The following is a 17,108-nucleotide window of genomic DNA, read 5'->3' as shown; positions in this document are numbered from 1 at the left end:
GTGCCCGCGCAGACTGCGCTGGGGATTGCCAGCAAGCGGGTGCCGGGAGGCCAAGGATTTGTCGCCTTCCAATGTGCTCCCTACTGACTACAAAAATGTTCTGCCAAGACCTGCGCAGTGGTTTCATTGCCATTCCAGACACTGTCTCATTTGACAGTTTCACAGGTGCTGATACTGCTGTACGGACATGCGCAGAACTCGAAGATGGCGAGATCATTCGTCAGGTTTCTGCTGCGCCGTCGGACGATGACTCCAAGTCGGAAGATGACGCACCATGTGCTACGATGCCGTCGCATGCGGACCGTGTACAAGCAGTGACTGTCCTTTCAGCCGCCTATAGTGACCTTACGACGCTTCTCCGAGATTCAGGCTTATCTGATTGCGTGTAAACGGAACAGCGTGCAATGGCGTATTCACGATTTCTTCAAGCCTACTGCCGAGCCCGAATAAGTGCATGGAAATAAAGGATCTTCTTTTTTTTCTTAATCTGCTGTTTCGGACACCTGTTTATTCGGACATTTCTGCAGTCCCCGTGAGGTCCGAATAAACGGTCGGCGACTTTACAGTTAAACCTTGATATAACGAATGACAATATAATGAAATTCTCGATATAACGAAGCATTTAACTTTTCATAGCATCTTGTCCATTAACAATAACGATAAAGAAAAACAACGCAGCAGCACCCCAGTGACGACAATGCATATTCTATGGGGAATCTGTGATGGCGGTGGCGGTACAGTGAAGTGCTCCCTGCAGAGGCAGTGCGCCAAGGGACCATCTGTCTGGCAAGTGAAATGTGCCACGCTTTTCACACCTCTCCATTCTAGCCACCCTAACAAAAGTATCTACAGTAGCCAACAGATTTTTCGGACTCCAAAAATTTAGACTTGATCGATATCCTAGACTTCATATACGCACCGTCAGGGTTCCCATAGAGCTAATGCATTCTCGCAATCGATTTTTCTGAGGCATTTAGGCCCCAAAGTAATATTTTCCAGACAAAATCGCTTGTTCCAAGCCACGGTACCCGACCTTGGACGCTGTCATGCTGCCTTTTCCCCTGGCTTGGCTTCCAGTAGACCACCCTATAGCCTCAATATTGGGAGGCACATTTTATCAATAAAGAGCGTGCGAAATCCTCCGGTCTCTGAGGCCATGCCAGCTCTTCCTTAGCTGACAAAATGCTTCAGGGGATGGCACTTTTTCTTTCTTTTTTTCAGTCAGCACTATCATCATGCTCACTTAAAAGGCCTCTCACCAAGCCCCATAGCCAATTCTGATTATACGCTGCAAGTTGTTACGCGTCCTCTAGGCAGCGTTCTGCTACAAAAATTCTTCATGTCGGCTCATTAATAGCCAAGATAGAAATATTTGAGTGCTGCGAACCCATGATTTCAACAGGCGGGCTCTACTGCATAGCGAGACACTCTCTCCACTGGCCCCATCTAGCCTTCTCATTCATTCTCTGCGGTCTCCCATACCGGTCATTGAGGATCGCGTGACCCCTACGTATGGGCCCCGCCTTCAATTTTTTTTTTTCTTCTCGCTTCTTCTTTTGTGCCGCTGCGCACAAGCTGCTGTGATTGTCTAGTTTTGCACAGCGTACTTTTTTGCACGCTGTGCACAAGGACACATGACTAGCGGTATAATTCAGCGCTACACGAATACTGAGGCAGAACAAGCGGATCGCAGAGCATGGTCACATGCTGGAACACAGCAGAAGATGGCATAGTCTCGGTACCTGGGCACGTGACTGCCCGACCGTGAGAAGAAGCAGACGAAGCGGAAGTACATCTCTCTTGCTTCGGTGCGAAGTGGAACAAAAAACACGGAAACATTCCATTTGTGTCTTTTATTATTTCTCTAAACTTCAATTTGTCAATTCAAGCAAGAGATCACAGAAATAACAGATGGTGCCTTGAATAATTCTCAAAGTCACAGGTCACCACGAGCGACGTCACACTGTGGACCTGAATACATAGGCACAGGGACGTGAGTAGGTCACCGAATGGCTTAGAGCGCAGCGGCCGTGAGGAGAAGGGAAAGCGGTGTTCAGATTGAAATTTCAGACCTTTCCGCGGCGTGTAGCGATGTAATTCTTTGCAAATACAATCCTTGGCGCGCATTGTATGATCTGTGCTTGTCAGCTCAAAATGGCCAGACCTGGTGAGGGGCCCTTTAATGCATGATCCGGTGTTTTTTTCTTTTTCTAAACTATCGTTAGCTGTTTTGCATGTGGTGTGTCCACTTAGCAGGTGTGACTCAGAGACATGGCCGCATCTTTGTGGGTGTTTGTGCGGTTTCGCATTTGTATGGTCGGTGCCACCTCCTGTGTCTTCGCGAGGGCCAAGTGGTGCGAAGAAACGTGACTCATTTCTTGTATTTCCATGGTGAACTCCATTGGCGGAGATCGCCAACGCGGTGACGCTCTTGCCAACTGTACACAGAGACAATGTCACTCATGCGCAAATCCAAGCAAATCTGATGGCCTACAAGCATAGTATGAGGCAGGGCATTACTAGAGATTTTCTTAAGCCACTCCAAGACTAAAATGTTTTCTTTCTCTCTCTCTCCCTCTCTCTGTCTTTTTGTGCTGAATGAGTTTTTTGGACTGTTAGATCTTTCAGACTATTTTTCGGTCCCTGTGAGGTCTGAAAAATCGGTCGGTTGCTGCATATCCTATTGGCCGTGTGCACGTTGTTGCACACTGTTACCCTGTCGAGAGAAGAGCACCAACGCTGCACGACGGTGGCCCCACTTACTTGAACTCGATGCGGTCGTGGAGGCTGTCCCAGCCAAAGAAAGGTGACGCGTACACCATGACCCAGTCAGTGTGCAGGCCCCCACAGTCAAAGTACGGGTCGGTCCAGTAGCCGTGTTCCACCTCTGCCGCATCATACTGAAGCGGGTAGTGGTCGTAGTTGATTGGGTTGTGGCCCGTGGAGTTGTACCTGCGGAAAGCAGCAACAGGTTTAGGCACTGCTGTGATTGACAGCACAGCTCGGTCACTGCTTGTTTCCCCTGCAATGCGTGGCCAGCGGCTCAACAATACAGCAGGAGGGAGGCCCTGCTCGCTGCTTGTACCTTTGCCAGGCTTGCAACAGTACCGCCCCCTGCCACTCTATAGTGTGTGCATTTCTTTTTGTGCTCGTCTCTCTTTCTAGCTCCCCCTTCCACTCTCTTTCACTTTTTATCCCCCTTAACCCTTCCCCTGTGCAGGGTAGCCAACCGGAATTGCCTCTGGTTATCTTCCCTGCCTTTCCATGCATCCTTTTCTCTCTTGCAACATGGTTCTGACGTATTTATACAGCCAGTCCCATGGGCACACTTTCTCCTTCTTTTGACTCTTATTTTTATTTATTTCCTTTCGCTCTAATTTTTATTTTATTTTTTGCCAAGCTGAGTGGTGCTACACCTGGAGGGCAGGGTTTTGGAGCTTTGACAGGCACTTGCTTTCATTCACGACAGTCCCCCTGACAACTGTGCTGTTGCATACCTCTCAACCTGGGGACCTCGAAATTCGCGAGATTCACCAAGACATGCAGGCTTTTTTAACACGAGTCCTCCATGAGAAAAAATGAGGGATGCAAGCAACATCAACATGACGCGTTAAGCTTTGTCAACACACTATCTGTCGTACAAAAACAAAACCTACCACAACATTTTAGTGTGACCACTTTCCGAGTAAACGCAGCCAGTCTATGAATGTTTCATATATACATCTTCGGAAGGGCCGGGAGCGTGCAGAATGCATGACATGGCTTTAATCAGGCATGGTCAGGGCTGAGCACCAGTAGCCAGACGAGTATAGTGTACGCGCTTGGGCAAGGGCACGAAAGAGTAGGGCTGTGCAAATACAGAGGAACCCAGATATACTGAACCCACATATAACAAATTATTGTATATAACAAACAGCAGTAAAATCCCGTTGAATATTTTCGTATAAAATGATTATTTCATATATCGAATGACCTATATATTGAACTTTTCTTGTGATCCCTTTCAGATTCCATATATCCAGATTCGACTGCATTATCCTTTTGGTTATCCTTCTGCCAAATAGAGGAAGGGAACCATTTCTCTTGTGCATGCAGAGATGCAACATATTGCAACTCATGGCAAAATGCTGGCTTAACAAGACTTACTGCATGAAGGACGTCTTTATAGCTAGGCAGAAGCACACAAAAGCAATACACGCTAGTGACGACATAGGTGGTGTCGTAGTCCATGTTTAACACTTTTGCATCCCTCTGTGTAGAGGTATATTGTGATATATGCAATTTTACTCGTTGCTAGTGGTCACCTTGACAGAATGATCTCTGTTATTTTAGTGCTATCGCACAAAGTGTCAATTCGTTGTATTGGAAACTCCATTGTCACCAATACCGTAGCGAGACAGGCCCGTCTAACTGAACTGCATATGTGGTGCAAATAGTATTTAAATCTTTAAATCTGCACAATCACTACCAACTGCTCCAGAATGTACAGCAATGCATATATAAATACTGAATGGACTTAGCAGAGTTACTGGATTCACTGAATTCGTCACTATCGCTGGTACTATAAGTGTTGCCCTGGTTTCTGAGCCAAAGTCTACCTGACAAAGAGTTTGATTCTTTCATTCACTACTTGTGCGAGTGCTACGGCCTCTGCACCACTGCTACCCCAAGACATGTCCCTTTAGCAAGTGGAGACTAAGACGAGAAATAGTCCTGACAGTGAAAATATGCCTGCATGCAAGCACACACCTGATGCGGATCTTGGTGGTGTAAGTGACCAGGTCATCGAGGTTGGCTGCCCAGCGTGTCCTCAGATGGGAAAAGAACCCTTCCTGCAGGTAGGCAGCACCACGGAAGCGTGCCATATCGTCAACGTAGAAGCGCCGCTCATTGCGATGGCGCCGATAGGCGTAAGGCGCGTAGAGGGCCCGCCCAGGAAACTGTTTCCGGTCAAAGTACACACCGCAGCCCAGGATCCGCTGGTTGCCAGCGACCAGTGACATGGCTTCGCCTGCAGCCCGCAGTTTGGAGTTGAACACAACAAACTCACGACACCACATAGAAGGGTAGTTGGCAAAAGTTTCTCGACGATCGGCAGTGCTCAAACTGCGCACTTGTGTACCATTTGGCATAGCGTCGATGTACAGTTTACAAAGGAAGCTAGCTTGGGTCAGTGACACTGAAAGCAAACATTAGTAATAACTAAAAACGTATTCAAGTGGTCATTTTAAGGAGAAGGACGTTAGCTGCGAGCAGACCTAGCCTTGCAGGACTTGCCAGCAACTGCTCTGCCTCGGGTCAATTCAAGGTGCCATAGAATTGCTGCAGGACTTGCTGTATTACAATATTCAGCAGATAAATAGCAAAAACGGGCTTCACAATCCCCCTTCAAGCTCACCTATGCTCTCATTAAAGCTTAGTCCCCATGTTACAAGTCTTTCTAAGCACTCTGAACGAACTATTTACGTCCTGGTAGGTGGTACTATAGCCTCACCATGATGGCACCACTTTTGACCTACACTAATACAATTTTCCCGCTCACGAAAGCGTCCTCCGTCTAGCGTTTCAAGGTGCAAAAAATGTTACGCTTACAGGGGACACTTTGTTTTCTCCCTTTGTATCCCCCCGACCTTTTTTTCCCAGTATGATATGGCCATTGCCATTTTCAATGCACGGTACATTCAATAATTTTGTACTTTGGACGCATTAACGAAAGAAATGCGAGCCAGAGGTGCAGCCTACCGCATCCAGTCACCAAACGTTGCTGGGATAAAAAAAAAAGGCATACCGTAGAGACTCGTGGAAGGGCCATACTTTTTTTTCTAAATTTTGACGAGGTGGGGCCCTTACCCAGAACCGAACCTTTTGGTAAAAATTGCACACACCTCGAATGTACCATTGCATCAGAGGTCAAGGCGCAGATCTCACTATCTCACTCTCATAAATTTTGGGCTGCCAAGTTATGGCTGTGCCCCTTACATGAGTCTATATGGTAGCTCCCCACTGTCGAAATGAGCATGAAATGCACATCAGCAATTCAAATCTGTGCCAGCCAATAGGAGTGCTTCCTGTGCGCATGTAGAAGAAGTAACGATTTGTAGTGCCAGTATTTCCACTTTTCGCTAGATTCTTTCCCTCTTAGTTTTGCGCGGCAAAATATAGCGCTGTGGCTACCTGAAGCTCCGATCTGTCGTCTTTACGATGGTAGAAAGATGGCAGCGTTGTGCCCACGGAAAGCGCACAATCTGCGATCCAATAGAACCTCCTTGATTCCAATTTCCTACCAGATTTTTGTCAGCAGCATACTTGAAAAGGGATGTCGTTTTAACTTCTACAGTAGAACCCCGCTGTTACGTTCCTCACTGCTGCGTTTTCCCAGCTGCTACGTCGTTTTCATCCGGTCCCGGCATAGCTTCCATAGGATCCAATGTATAAGGAGCCCCGCTGTTACGTAGTAGCTGTGAAAACGTTCCCGCATGATGCGTCGCAACCCGAACCCGCCTGGGCTAAAGTAGGCAACGCGCTCCAACCGCCATTTTGGTTTTTGACGAGTTTTGACCGGGCTTGGCCGAGCTTGGCTATGGAACTGGCTGCAAGAAGCCGCACGCCAGTTCGAGAGGCCGCCAATAGATGGCCGTACGTGAAAAATGCTCTCACTATCACTGTGATTACGGTCACCGCATGGTTTGTTGGACGGGTCGACTCACGGAGGAAGGAAACTCAGGAGAGGCCCTGACGTCACTCTTTGTGAAGCTATAGCTATAGCTATAGTTGCTCTGCCTATCGGGCCAGCTCTCCTCTCTTGTTTACATTTCTCGCGAAACCACGCCGCGCTGCGCGCAACCGGGCTGCTCGGACGCGCGCGCTCCGCAGCAATACTAAACAATCGTTAGCACGTTAGCATGATTATGCCAAAGAGGGCAAAATTTCCCGCGGATATTCCTTCGTCCGTTGACATTGCCATGGCGCGGTGACGACGAGGAGCACGAGCCGCATGATGCCGGGGAGTTGCCAAATCCTAGCTTTGGAGAAGCCGTCGCGGCTCTGGACCTCCTCCGCAGGTACGTCGCACCTCACAGCGACGCTGACAGCAATGCGACCTTCCAGGCTATTGAGAAACGTGTGGTGATTTCTAGCAAGTGAAAGAAACGGCAAGTAACCATTCTAGACTTTCTTTAAGTTCTAAACGCACTCTGTGGAAATAAATTGTCTATAGTTGAAGCTGCACTTTTTTCATTCATTTTCGGAGCTTTCCTCACTGTTGCGTTTTCCCGGCTGTTACGTTTTTTTTCCTCGGTCCGGTGAAAAGCGTATGATCGGGGTTCCACTGTATTTCGGTTCCTTTCTAATATATCCCCATGCAATAATAAAACAAAAAACTGGAAGTGTCGAAAGAAAATAGTTTGGGAATGGTGATCTAATCGCCTATTCTCTATGCAGAGTCCCGTGGGTGGTAAATTGGAGCGGTGGGTGGTAAGCCAGTGCAGTGTAAGGAATTTCCACTGCTGCCCACTGTGGAAAGAACCCTGACATGATCAGAGTAACCATCTCCTCACGTTTGACGTGTTAAAAACAGCTTTTCTTTGCAAAAACACAGAGATGAAGATTTAACATTGTGTTGATGCTGCGTCACGAAATTTTGTGTCACTTCGCGATACTCAAGACACCCTTCATGATTACTTCTTGTAGTCTGTGACAACACAGCAGCCTATGTGATATTAGTGTTAATTTTCTCGAAAGCTGGTAGCAAGAATGTGATTAAAGCCCTTTCACACAATTCCATGTGTATCTGACATCATAACCTGGGTGAATGTTATGTAATCACTTCGTGCTTTGAGAAGGATTGAATACAATGTGTACCACCAAAACAGGACTGCACTTCCAAGTGAGTCACTTGCGCTCATGCACCAGCTATCTGCAACAACTGGGAGTGTCCTAGGGAATTACCAACATGCCCAAGCATACAGGCTGCACACTGTTTGCGTACACACCTCATAGCAACAGTGCAAGTGCATGCGTCAGTATGCCCTTTGTGAAATTTCTGGTACCCGTACACAAAATGACACGTGCTGGCAAACCTGGCCTCCTAGCTCTCTGTCATAGAAATATAAAGCTACTGTGCCTAGCTTCCAAAATGGTAGAGGTAAGCATAGACACGGTTGCATAGACACGGTTGCATAGACATCGTTCACTGGTCAGACAAAGCATTCTGTAGGTTGTAAACATAAACTAAATTCTGGGGTTTTAAAAGCCAGAGCAGGGATCCAATTATGAGGAACACCACAGCTGGGGCCTCTACATTAATTTCGACCACTTGGAGTTCCTTAATGCGCAACTAAGTCTACGCACAAACACTTTATTGCATTTTGCCCCCATCGAAATGCGGCTGTCGCAGCCAAGATTAAACCCGTAACCCCGCAGCACAACACTGCAGCGAGTATGCTGGAGGTTGTAGGGCAGGTTTTCTGTGGCACAGACATGCAAGGAGGAACACTTGTCACTTGTCACAAGGTGCTCTGGATTAAATGTTTCCACATATGAAACACATCCCAGCAGGATTCTTTTTTTCAATTTCAAAGACTGGGACAGGATGGCTATGACTAAAGAAAAGGAAATGGACACAACTTCTGAGGCCAAAGGTTGTTGTGTAAAGGCAAACAGATGACATAACAAAGGGCAACAATGAATGCCATATTCTAAGCACTGCTGGTGTGCTTGAATTGAGGCCGCTGGAAGCATTATGAGAAGGCGTCCGCAGCCACAGCGTGTCTTTGAATCTCCACTCTCTAATCTGCACAAGTCCCCCAACAGTGGCCATTTGCATTGTTCTGGTCCTCTGTGTTGATGCTGATGGTGATGCCACTACCGCACCGAGCCACAGCTTGCGACTACAAAGAATCGAGAAGCACCACACTCACCAATGATCTGGTCCTGCGTGAGCGAGCGGTCGGGCACTCGGAACTCGGCGAACAGTTCCTTGGGGTCAACGGTCTGCAGGAACCCCGAGAGGAAGTTTGCTAGCCGCACCGCTGAGCGTGCCTCATTTTCCAGATGCCACTCGCGACCGTGCGCCACATCGCCCGGTAGACGCAGCAGCTCGGGGCGCTCTTGCCCGATTTCGGCACAGTTGGACGCCGTCACCTGCACACCCGAGACGCATTTGTGTGCCAGGATTGTTCGTTATGCTTACTAACTGGCATTGTATGTGCTTCGTCTACAACCATTCGCCACTGCCTGCCAAGATGACTGCCCCAGTATTCCGCTGTCCAACTCGCACCTAGTGCCACCCTGTGTTCAGCATGGAGCCTCAGTACAAGTACTCCGGCCACATACACACTATCTGCCCATACACTGTTCAATGACACCACTGCCGTAGCCCCACAAGTTAATTTTCAAGACTTTATTTGCCTTTACTCATCTGGCTTTATAGCCAGATGTTGTTTGTGAGCTGAGAATGTGAAGGGTAGTACAAAGCATGGTACATCAAAACAACTTAAAAGATTTTGAACTACTTTTGCACATTTAGGCCACTTCTATGGAGAAAAAGTTATTAAATGCTAAGTCAATTCATTAGACTCTTTAGAATGCTTTTGCACTTTTGTCTGGTTTATAAGTCCTTCACACATGGTCAGGCTGACCTTTCCTGTTATTTTGTTTTTATAAATGTATAATTTAGAAATTCAGATTACCTTAATATTTCAATTAACCTAACATGAACAATTCAGATTAACTTAATATTAATCATTCAGCTTAACGTAACAACAGCACTTGCATTCACAGGTGCCAGTGCTGACATCAATACATCTGCGTCTCTCGCTCAGAAAATTACGCTCTGCATGCTGATTTCCCAAATAGGCTAAAACACTGCAAGAAATTCGCACAGCTACATCCATTGAAATGCACAAATTGCAGTTATTATTATTATTATTATTATTATTATTATTATTATTATCAGAAAGACAGAGAGAGAGAGAGGTTAAATTTTATTCATATCACAAAAATTGCAGAATATTTTATTTTTATTTTATTTATTGAAAATGTGACCACAAACAAACAGTTTGGTCCTTTTAGTGTGGCGCACTAAAGCACAAATTGAACGATATATGTAGCAGCGAAAAAAAAACATAATAAACACACAAAAAGAAAAATGTAATCAACACAATGCATGGAGCAAAACAAAGGGAAAGATGACGACAACATTTAAATGGCACAGGCCCAATACACATAGACTATACATATACACATCCATACAGTATACAGATGAGTACAGTAGAACCTCGTTGATACGATTCCATTTCGTATGATTACCCGGTGCCAATGTTAACGATTGAGAACACAATAAATGACCCAACACAACTGCGCTTCTTTTTTACTGGTACATACATTCCTGGAAAACACGATCTTTAGGCACAAACATTCAACACAGCGCCAAACTTGCAATTGTACGATGCGTTTTCCTGCGGCTAGGTCCCGTGTAAACAATGAAAAGTGCGAGGCGCACGTGATCGAGAACAGCAGCCACCAAACAGAAGAAATTCTCCGCAGTGCTTGCCCGCCTGTCTCACGTGAGAGCGTTGGCATGCACTCAGTTTTCTATTCTGGTACCAGCAAATCTCATTCAACGTCGTACACCGCATTCCCAGCTATTGCCGCCAACCCTGTTGCGATAAGTATCCCTTCACCTACCTGTTTCATAGTGCATGGGGGGTAGTGGTGGGAAGCATACTGCACGCTTTTAACAGGCAATAAGCCAAACCCGCCACTGTGTGAGCATCATGTTTCACTCTGGCCAGATCATAGGCATCGTATTCCGCCATCTCCCACTAGCTTGCTTTCGTTTTGGTTTGCAGTCGCAGTCTTGAAAGACTACACAATAGGAAAATGACAATGCACTTCTGTGGTAGCATGGCTTGTGCCGCAACGATTTACACCAAATGGGCACGTCAAAACATCCCGGCAAAGTTCTCTGCTTGAAGAAGTTGCTAAACCAGGCCAAATTCAAGGAGCTGAAACCTAAGCTTAGCCAAGCCACAAAAATGGCAATGCACGCCTCGGGCCACTCGTGCTCCACCAGATCGGCACGTTGGCATCTCCTACCGCAATGATTTGCACAATGCTTCACATTACGTAGATGTCAACTAGCCTGCCCCGTTCTTTAGTGACTTCAGATAGTATGTTTTCCTGATTAGTACAGCTTTCTTGCACTGTTTTTTCTCCAAGACATATGAGCGAGGTTCTACTGTATGCAGATGAAGGTATCAGAGAAGTGATACAGAAAATGGTACCTTTATTGTTACCTCTGCCTTGTGAACTGTTTTACAGGCTGCATAAGACATAAGACAGTTCATGTTCTAAGTCAAAAGAATGTATAATGAGAAGGAATGCACATAATTCTTTCATACTAGACACCAATTTTAGCTAGTATATCCTCCAAACAACCTTTGTGCATTATAATGTACATTGCTTTCAATTTTGTTTAAAGTTAAGGACAGGATGCAGAAAATGTACACCGACTGGATTTGCAAAGATCAGGCCCTGACACCATCGGGAAGGATCAAGCGCCCGAGTGCATCGTAGATCACCAAGTGGGTGTCTGCCGCATGGTACGATTTCCCTCCTGATATGGTTGCTCATGCGTTTAAGAAATGCTCCATACCAAATGCACTTGATGGCACCGAGAATGACGTTGTTCGGGTGGGGTGATAGTGAGGAGGAGAATTCAATTTCCGAGAACTCGTCCTCCGAAGACGATGATGCCTAGCAAAAGTATCGCATTTTGCTGAAAGTGATAACCTGTAGACACACTGCTTACTAAATAAATGTTCCTTTGCCTTGGCTGGCTTCGCATTCTATATGCAGTTTTATTTTTGTTCGCAATGCGCACGATGAAGTCACTTCTCGTGTTACAATCATGGTCGCATTACAATGGAGTAGATACGGTACATGGAGGTTCTGCTTCCAGGATCCAGCCATGGTATTTTCTTTTTTAATGCATTTTTCGCATTTGTGAAACACTAGACAGCAAAAAAAAAAAAAAAGCCAACTTGAAAAGGGATTATGCCCCTGATACATGTTCGGGCCTCAGGAGGATATTGACACAAGTACATTGTTTATCTATCTTTTCCCGGTGACAGTTTTTCACATGCTAATTGCTGTTACAAAGTTATTGCTTTTCATAAGGGGCTCCTTCGTGTATCGAAACTTTCTCAAAGTTGTCGCTCATCGTACAGCAAAAGAACATTTGTCTAATAAGATTGTGTGCGTGACGCCGATAGTGGTGCACACTCTGGAATGTACGAGATCACCTGCAATTACGCTAGAATGTATGATGAGCCACGTATAAACAGCCAACACACTTTACCCGTACATCAGATTTTGACAACTCATGGTTGTGCTCACTATTGTTGCGCTGTGAGTGTTATTTGTTTTCTGGGCACAAGTATGCCCAATAAAAAATAAAGTGCTGTATTCATGACTCACAGTCTTGGCAATGACTGGTTCTTCACCGTCATTATATGGCAAGACAATATTGTAACCAGCACATGAAATTCACACTGCATATAACAAACGATCCTTTTCTGAAATTTCCTCCACCCGGTATATTTCTGCAGATATGATTCGCTATATTCAGCGCTCCTGACTTTTTTAGTTGTCTAGTAACTCGGCTTCACGATTACACCTACTAGCCTCCTGGTTGACAGAGCAATTGCCCCGGAAAGGTGCTCGTTCTGGGTTTGGTCCCCAAACCAGGAAGAATTTTTTTTAAACTGCAAAGCTTTCTTTCTGAGAAACTCGTACGCAGTTCCTCTGTAGCTTCAAGGTACTGTTGGGTGGATAACACCCTTTCCTTTTCCACTTTTTACCCTTGAGTTTCAAATGGAGTATAACTACCGTAAAAACCCAAATATAATATAAGGGGTAATTTAGGATTGAAAAAAAAGGAAAAATAAAAGTTACATCACATATAGTACAGTTAATGACTGATTTTTCAGACATCCATCATAATTCGGACACCTTTGCGGCACTGCCACGTACCCCTTATGTATGTATGTATAATATTTTCTGGATTTTCTGGACATTTTGCCAAGACCATAGGTCCGAAGCGGCATTAATCAAAGCCACCACCACCGTCATTTTGGTTATCTCACAGTCTTGAACCAGCGCTATCAAACGCTGACGCACCGGCAGCCATAGCCACCATGCCAACGCCAGGCCTAGCTGTTTCGACATTTGCTACCACGCTTCCTGTTGTTCGGTGCAGAGTTTTTCATTGAAGGAAGTCGCAATTGTCAGCTTCGTCTCTGTCATCTTTACCGATGGCTTCGAAACGTGGATAGCATGGCAAGGGTTAAGTGTTGCATATTGCTCTTTTGCAAAAGTTAGCTTCACCGCAGTACAATAGTGTTACGCGGTCAAGCATACGTAATGCATTGCGGTGAAACATGCCAAGAGCAGAAAGGGGCCACTGTCATGGAATACAGTATTTTTTAACCCTTTAACTCTTTCTGTACTGTGCCCATTGGGCATCATTAGCCAGCTAACTATGGTTAGAAACATTGATTTCGTGACTTCCAAAGCTGCTCATGGACACACTGTGCTATCGGACATGAAGGAGAACTATTCCTTTATTTCCCTAAGCAGTTCGCTTTTCTCCCCTAGGCAGTGATTTCTGAATGCGCTCCCAAGTTTCGCAATCGACAAAGGAGAAAGCGAAAATGACCGCCCACTATCAATGGTTTGAAACATCACTTTCAAGACAGACCTTCCGTGCCGTTCATGGACAATGCGTCATAGGACACGAATGAGAACTATATTTTTGTTTCCTAAGGAGTTCACTTTTTCCCCGCCAGGAGTTAATTTTTGAACGTGCTTTGAAGTTTGGCAATCGTGTGGCAGAAAGCAAAAATGGCCAGCCCTGGGAGCAACGCGAGCGCATTGAAAGATTGCAGATCTCGCAATTCCGCTGCATTTGCGGCTGATTTTATTTACGGATCGAGCAGCAGCGAGTCTGAGGATGCTCCTTTTCGTCGAACTTTGACTCTGAGAGTGACGACGACGCAAGCAAGCCCGAACCATTGGCGGCCGCAGCTTGGCACGCCAAGCTATAGTGCTTGCACTTATATTTTTGTAGTGGAGTACCTGTTCAATGAAAAATTTTGATTTTTTGTGGAGATAGTGCCTATTAGATGGCAATGGATTTTGTGTACCTCACAATTTTCGTTAAATTTTTTTCTTAGTAGATACAAGCATGTCTTTACAAACTTTGTTCAATTTTGTCCCACAATCTTCATTCTGGCAAATGATATCTTTTTTATGACATACATCTCGTGAATAAAAATTTGATGCATAAAAAGTGCATTTATTCTGCCTTTTGCTTATGTATTACATAAAATATTGAGTTCGGTAGTTCCTTGGGAAAAAAAGAATCGCGCAACCTACAAAAGACACCTATTTTCCCCATGGTAGGAAACAGTTAATCCCCATAATATTTCCCGAAAAATGTATACCAAATTTCCTAAATGTTTTTATGAACTTGTGAATTTTTTTTTGCTTTTTTGAATATGGAAATACATCACTTGATTCTTCACACTTGATTACATGTTTTTACTGTCTGCCATTCTCTGATGTTAATTCGCCCCGTGCCTGAAGTGATTTGAGTCTTTCGGGACAGTAAAGGGCATGCATTCATTTCTTTCGGACATTTTAGCGACCTATAGGGAGTTCCAAAAATCGAACGTTGACTGTACATATAACAAACACACACTGCACTTCAATAATATATTGCTTTATTGAAGCCATGCTGCCTGCTCATTTACCCTCACTTTCCTCAGAAAACACATGGCTGGTTAGTCCCACCTAGAGGTGCTCAGCCTAGCCATCCAGAGAATTCAATATTCTGCACTTCTCGAAGGCGCATACAGCAAGTATGACAATGTAATAAGAAGCCAGTACTGCTCAGAAATGGCTAATAAAGTGCCTAGTGGCCTAGGCACACATGACAATGCTATGATGCTACGAACAAAAGAGAACAAAGAGTGTGGCAAAACACACAAAAGACAGAAAAGTAAACGCATGTGTTGCATATTGTAAGTACTGGAAAAGCACTCATAGTAGCTCACTTGCGGAAGGCCCACAAACAAGTATATCTCACACACAAGTACATCCAAGAACAAATTAGATGTTCTTACACTCTTTTTCAGGAACTCAGGCAACAAAGAGGTTAACTGTGTTACCTGTCACAATGCAGGCATCTAAAGGACACACAAGTGACCGCATGACAGTTTTCGCCATCACTGCTCAACAATGACAATTTGTGTTTTGTTCATGTATCCTGGTGTGATGAGCGAAAGGAAAAGGAGAGACCTATAATAACGAAGCGTTGCAACGGGTACATTCACAATTGGACCCTGTGTGCGTGTGATGTCTTCAAATAGTAACAGGAGGCCTCGCATTGTGCCATATATTTGTTGCCCCACAATTGAACCACACACACGATGAAATGCTTGGTGAGGAACGTGCAGCCACACAGCTGCAGGTGAAAGCCAGCAGGCCAAACACTGGCGACCTACGCTCAGGAGAGCATGGCTGTCCGTAGAGCTGCCGGCTGACCAAGGCTACACTAGCTAGCACACAGGCTACACTAGCAAGGTACACTAGCTCACATACAGCTTGGCCTGGCATGCTGTGCAGCCTCTTGCTACGAGCTGCAATCGCAGCTCACGGGCAAGCCATCTCACCAGTCATCTCTCTGGCACAACAGCAATCGTGGCGTGGCTTATGGCCAAAATTGCACCGAGCACTGCAGCTTGCGCACAAGCGGTCCACTGGGCGGGCTGGCTACTCCCGGTTCATGCACTGCAGCTCAGATGAAGGCTGAGCGTTGCATGAATCGTCACATCCCGTTCCCGAACCATCAAGCACCACTTTTGCCCGAGTGCTAACCGTCGGGGCATAATCTGCTCTTTGTTGTCTTCTCGTGACGCCTCGCTCTCTGACAGCCTGTCTTCGTCTGCTCTGCTGGCCCCTTTACAACGAGAGGGCTTGAACTGTTTGTTTTGTGAACTACCGCGCCCAACCACAGTCATTCTAGCTTCATGTGTCTCACCCTGTTGCATACCATCTGGCGCAGTCATCCTATTGTCCAGTAAGATAAATGTGGTGTAATTTTCTTGAGTCCTTTTCCTATTTGTGTGGGGTGCACGAGTTGGACCAAAGTCCTCTGTAGTGAAGACGAACAGGAAGTGAGACCAGAGCGCAAGCTTCACATTAACAGCTGTGTTGCTACTTTAAGACTCCAGCGTCTTTTTCAGTAAATAAACACTTTAACACCTGTAATTCCTTACACCAAACAACTGCTTACTACATGGCTCCCAGCTAAGACTGAAACAAAAGAGTGCATCCGGCCCACCTTAACCGAACACCAAGCCGACTCACCGCCTTCATGAGGGTGAAGATGAGGTGTGGGTCCTTGTTGGCACCGCTGCTGATGTTGAGGATGGCCATGTGGTTGGACTGAATGCCGATGAAGCGGAGGCGGTCCTCCTCTGCTATGCGGAGCAGATTCTGTGTCTGCACCATCAAGTCTGCACACAAAAAGTTGACTTTGTTCCAACCACTCAATGAGAAAAGCAACAGATTCACGCTGATTCTGAGTCAAATATTGCACCAAGCAATTTAATATTTTAACACATATCTTAAAGGTTCAGCAAAGAAAAGACTAAATCCGTTTAGAGTGACAAAAGTACACTTTCGAAATCATTTTTGTTGAGTTCACAACAGGAGGTTAATTACCAGAAGACAAAATGAATCCTAAACTTCAGTTTTAATTTCATACCAAAAACCCCAGCACCAGTATGTCTGTGCAACATTAGGAATTTCGAAATATTATTTCATAATCAGGCCATTGTGGCAGAGTAAACATTACGAAAACTTGCTGTGCTCACTCTCTGCCTCAATTAGAATGCTCCATATCTAGTGATAAAAATTAACTAGGCCCAATTGATGCTGCCGAAATCCACGATTCTGTCACAGTGACCTCATGTGGGAACGTCAATGCGACATCACCACGCATCTTTCGTTCTAGTGTGTTTTCTGGCTTATAATGCCTT

The 17,108-nt window shown here is 45.5% G+C and overlaps 1 protein-coding gene across 1 annotated transcript in view; it reads right to left on the bottom strand.

The window, feature by feature from the left end:
- The window catches only part of LOC142584751 (uncharacterized), a 69,629-nt gene that overhangs the window by 18,279 nt on the left and 34,242 nt on the right, over positions 1-17,108 (bottom strand). Inside the window, exons 7-10 of the mRNA XM_075694979.1 lie at positions 16,435-16,583; positions 8,919-9,141; positions 4,750-5,011; positions 2,764-2,952 (exon numbers count right to left, since the gene is read on the bottom strand). Coding sequence (XP_075551094.1) covers positions 2,764-2,952; positions 4,750-5,011; positions 8,919-9,141; positions 16,435-16,583 — 823 coding nt within the window. The remainder of the gene's footprint in view (positions 1-2,763; positions 2,953-4,749; positions 5,012-8,918; positions 9,142-16,434; positions 16,584-17,108) is intronic.

Source organism: Dermacentor variabilis, chromosome 6, assembly GCF_050947875.1.
Source record: "Dermacentor variabilis isolate Ectoservices chromosome 6, ASM5094787v1, whole genome shotgun sequence".
In the NCBI taxonomy this organism is placed as follows: Eukaryota; Metazoa; Arthropoda; class Arachnida; order Ixodida; family Ixodidae; genus Dermacentor; species Dermacentor variabilis.
This window is presented reverse-complemented; position numbering and strand designations above follow the sequence as displayed.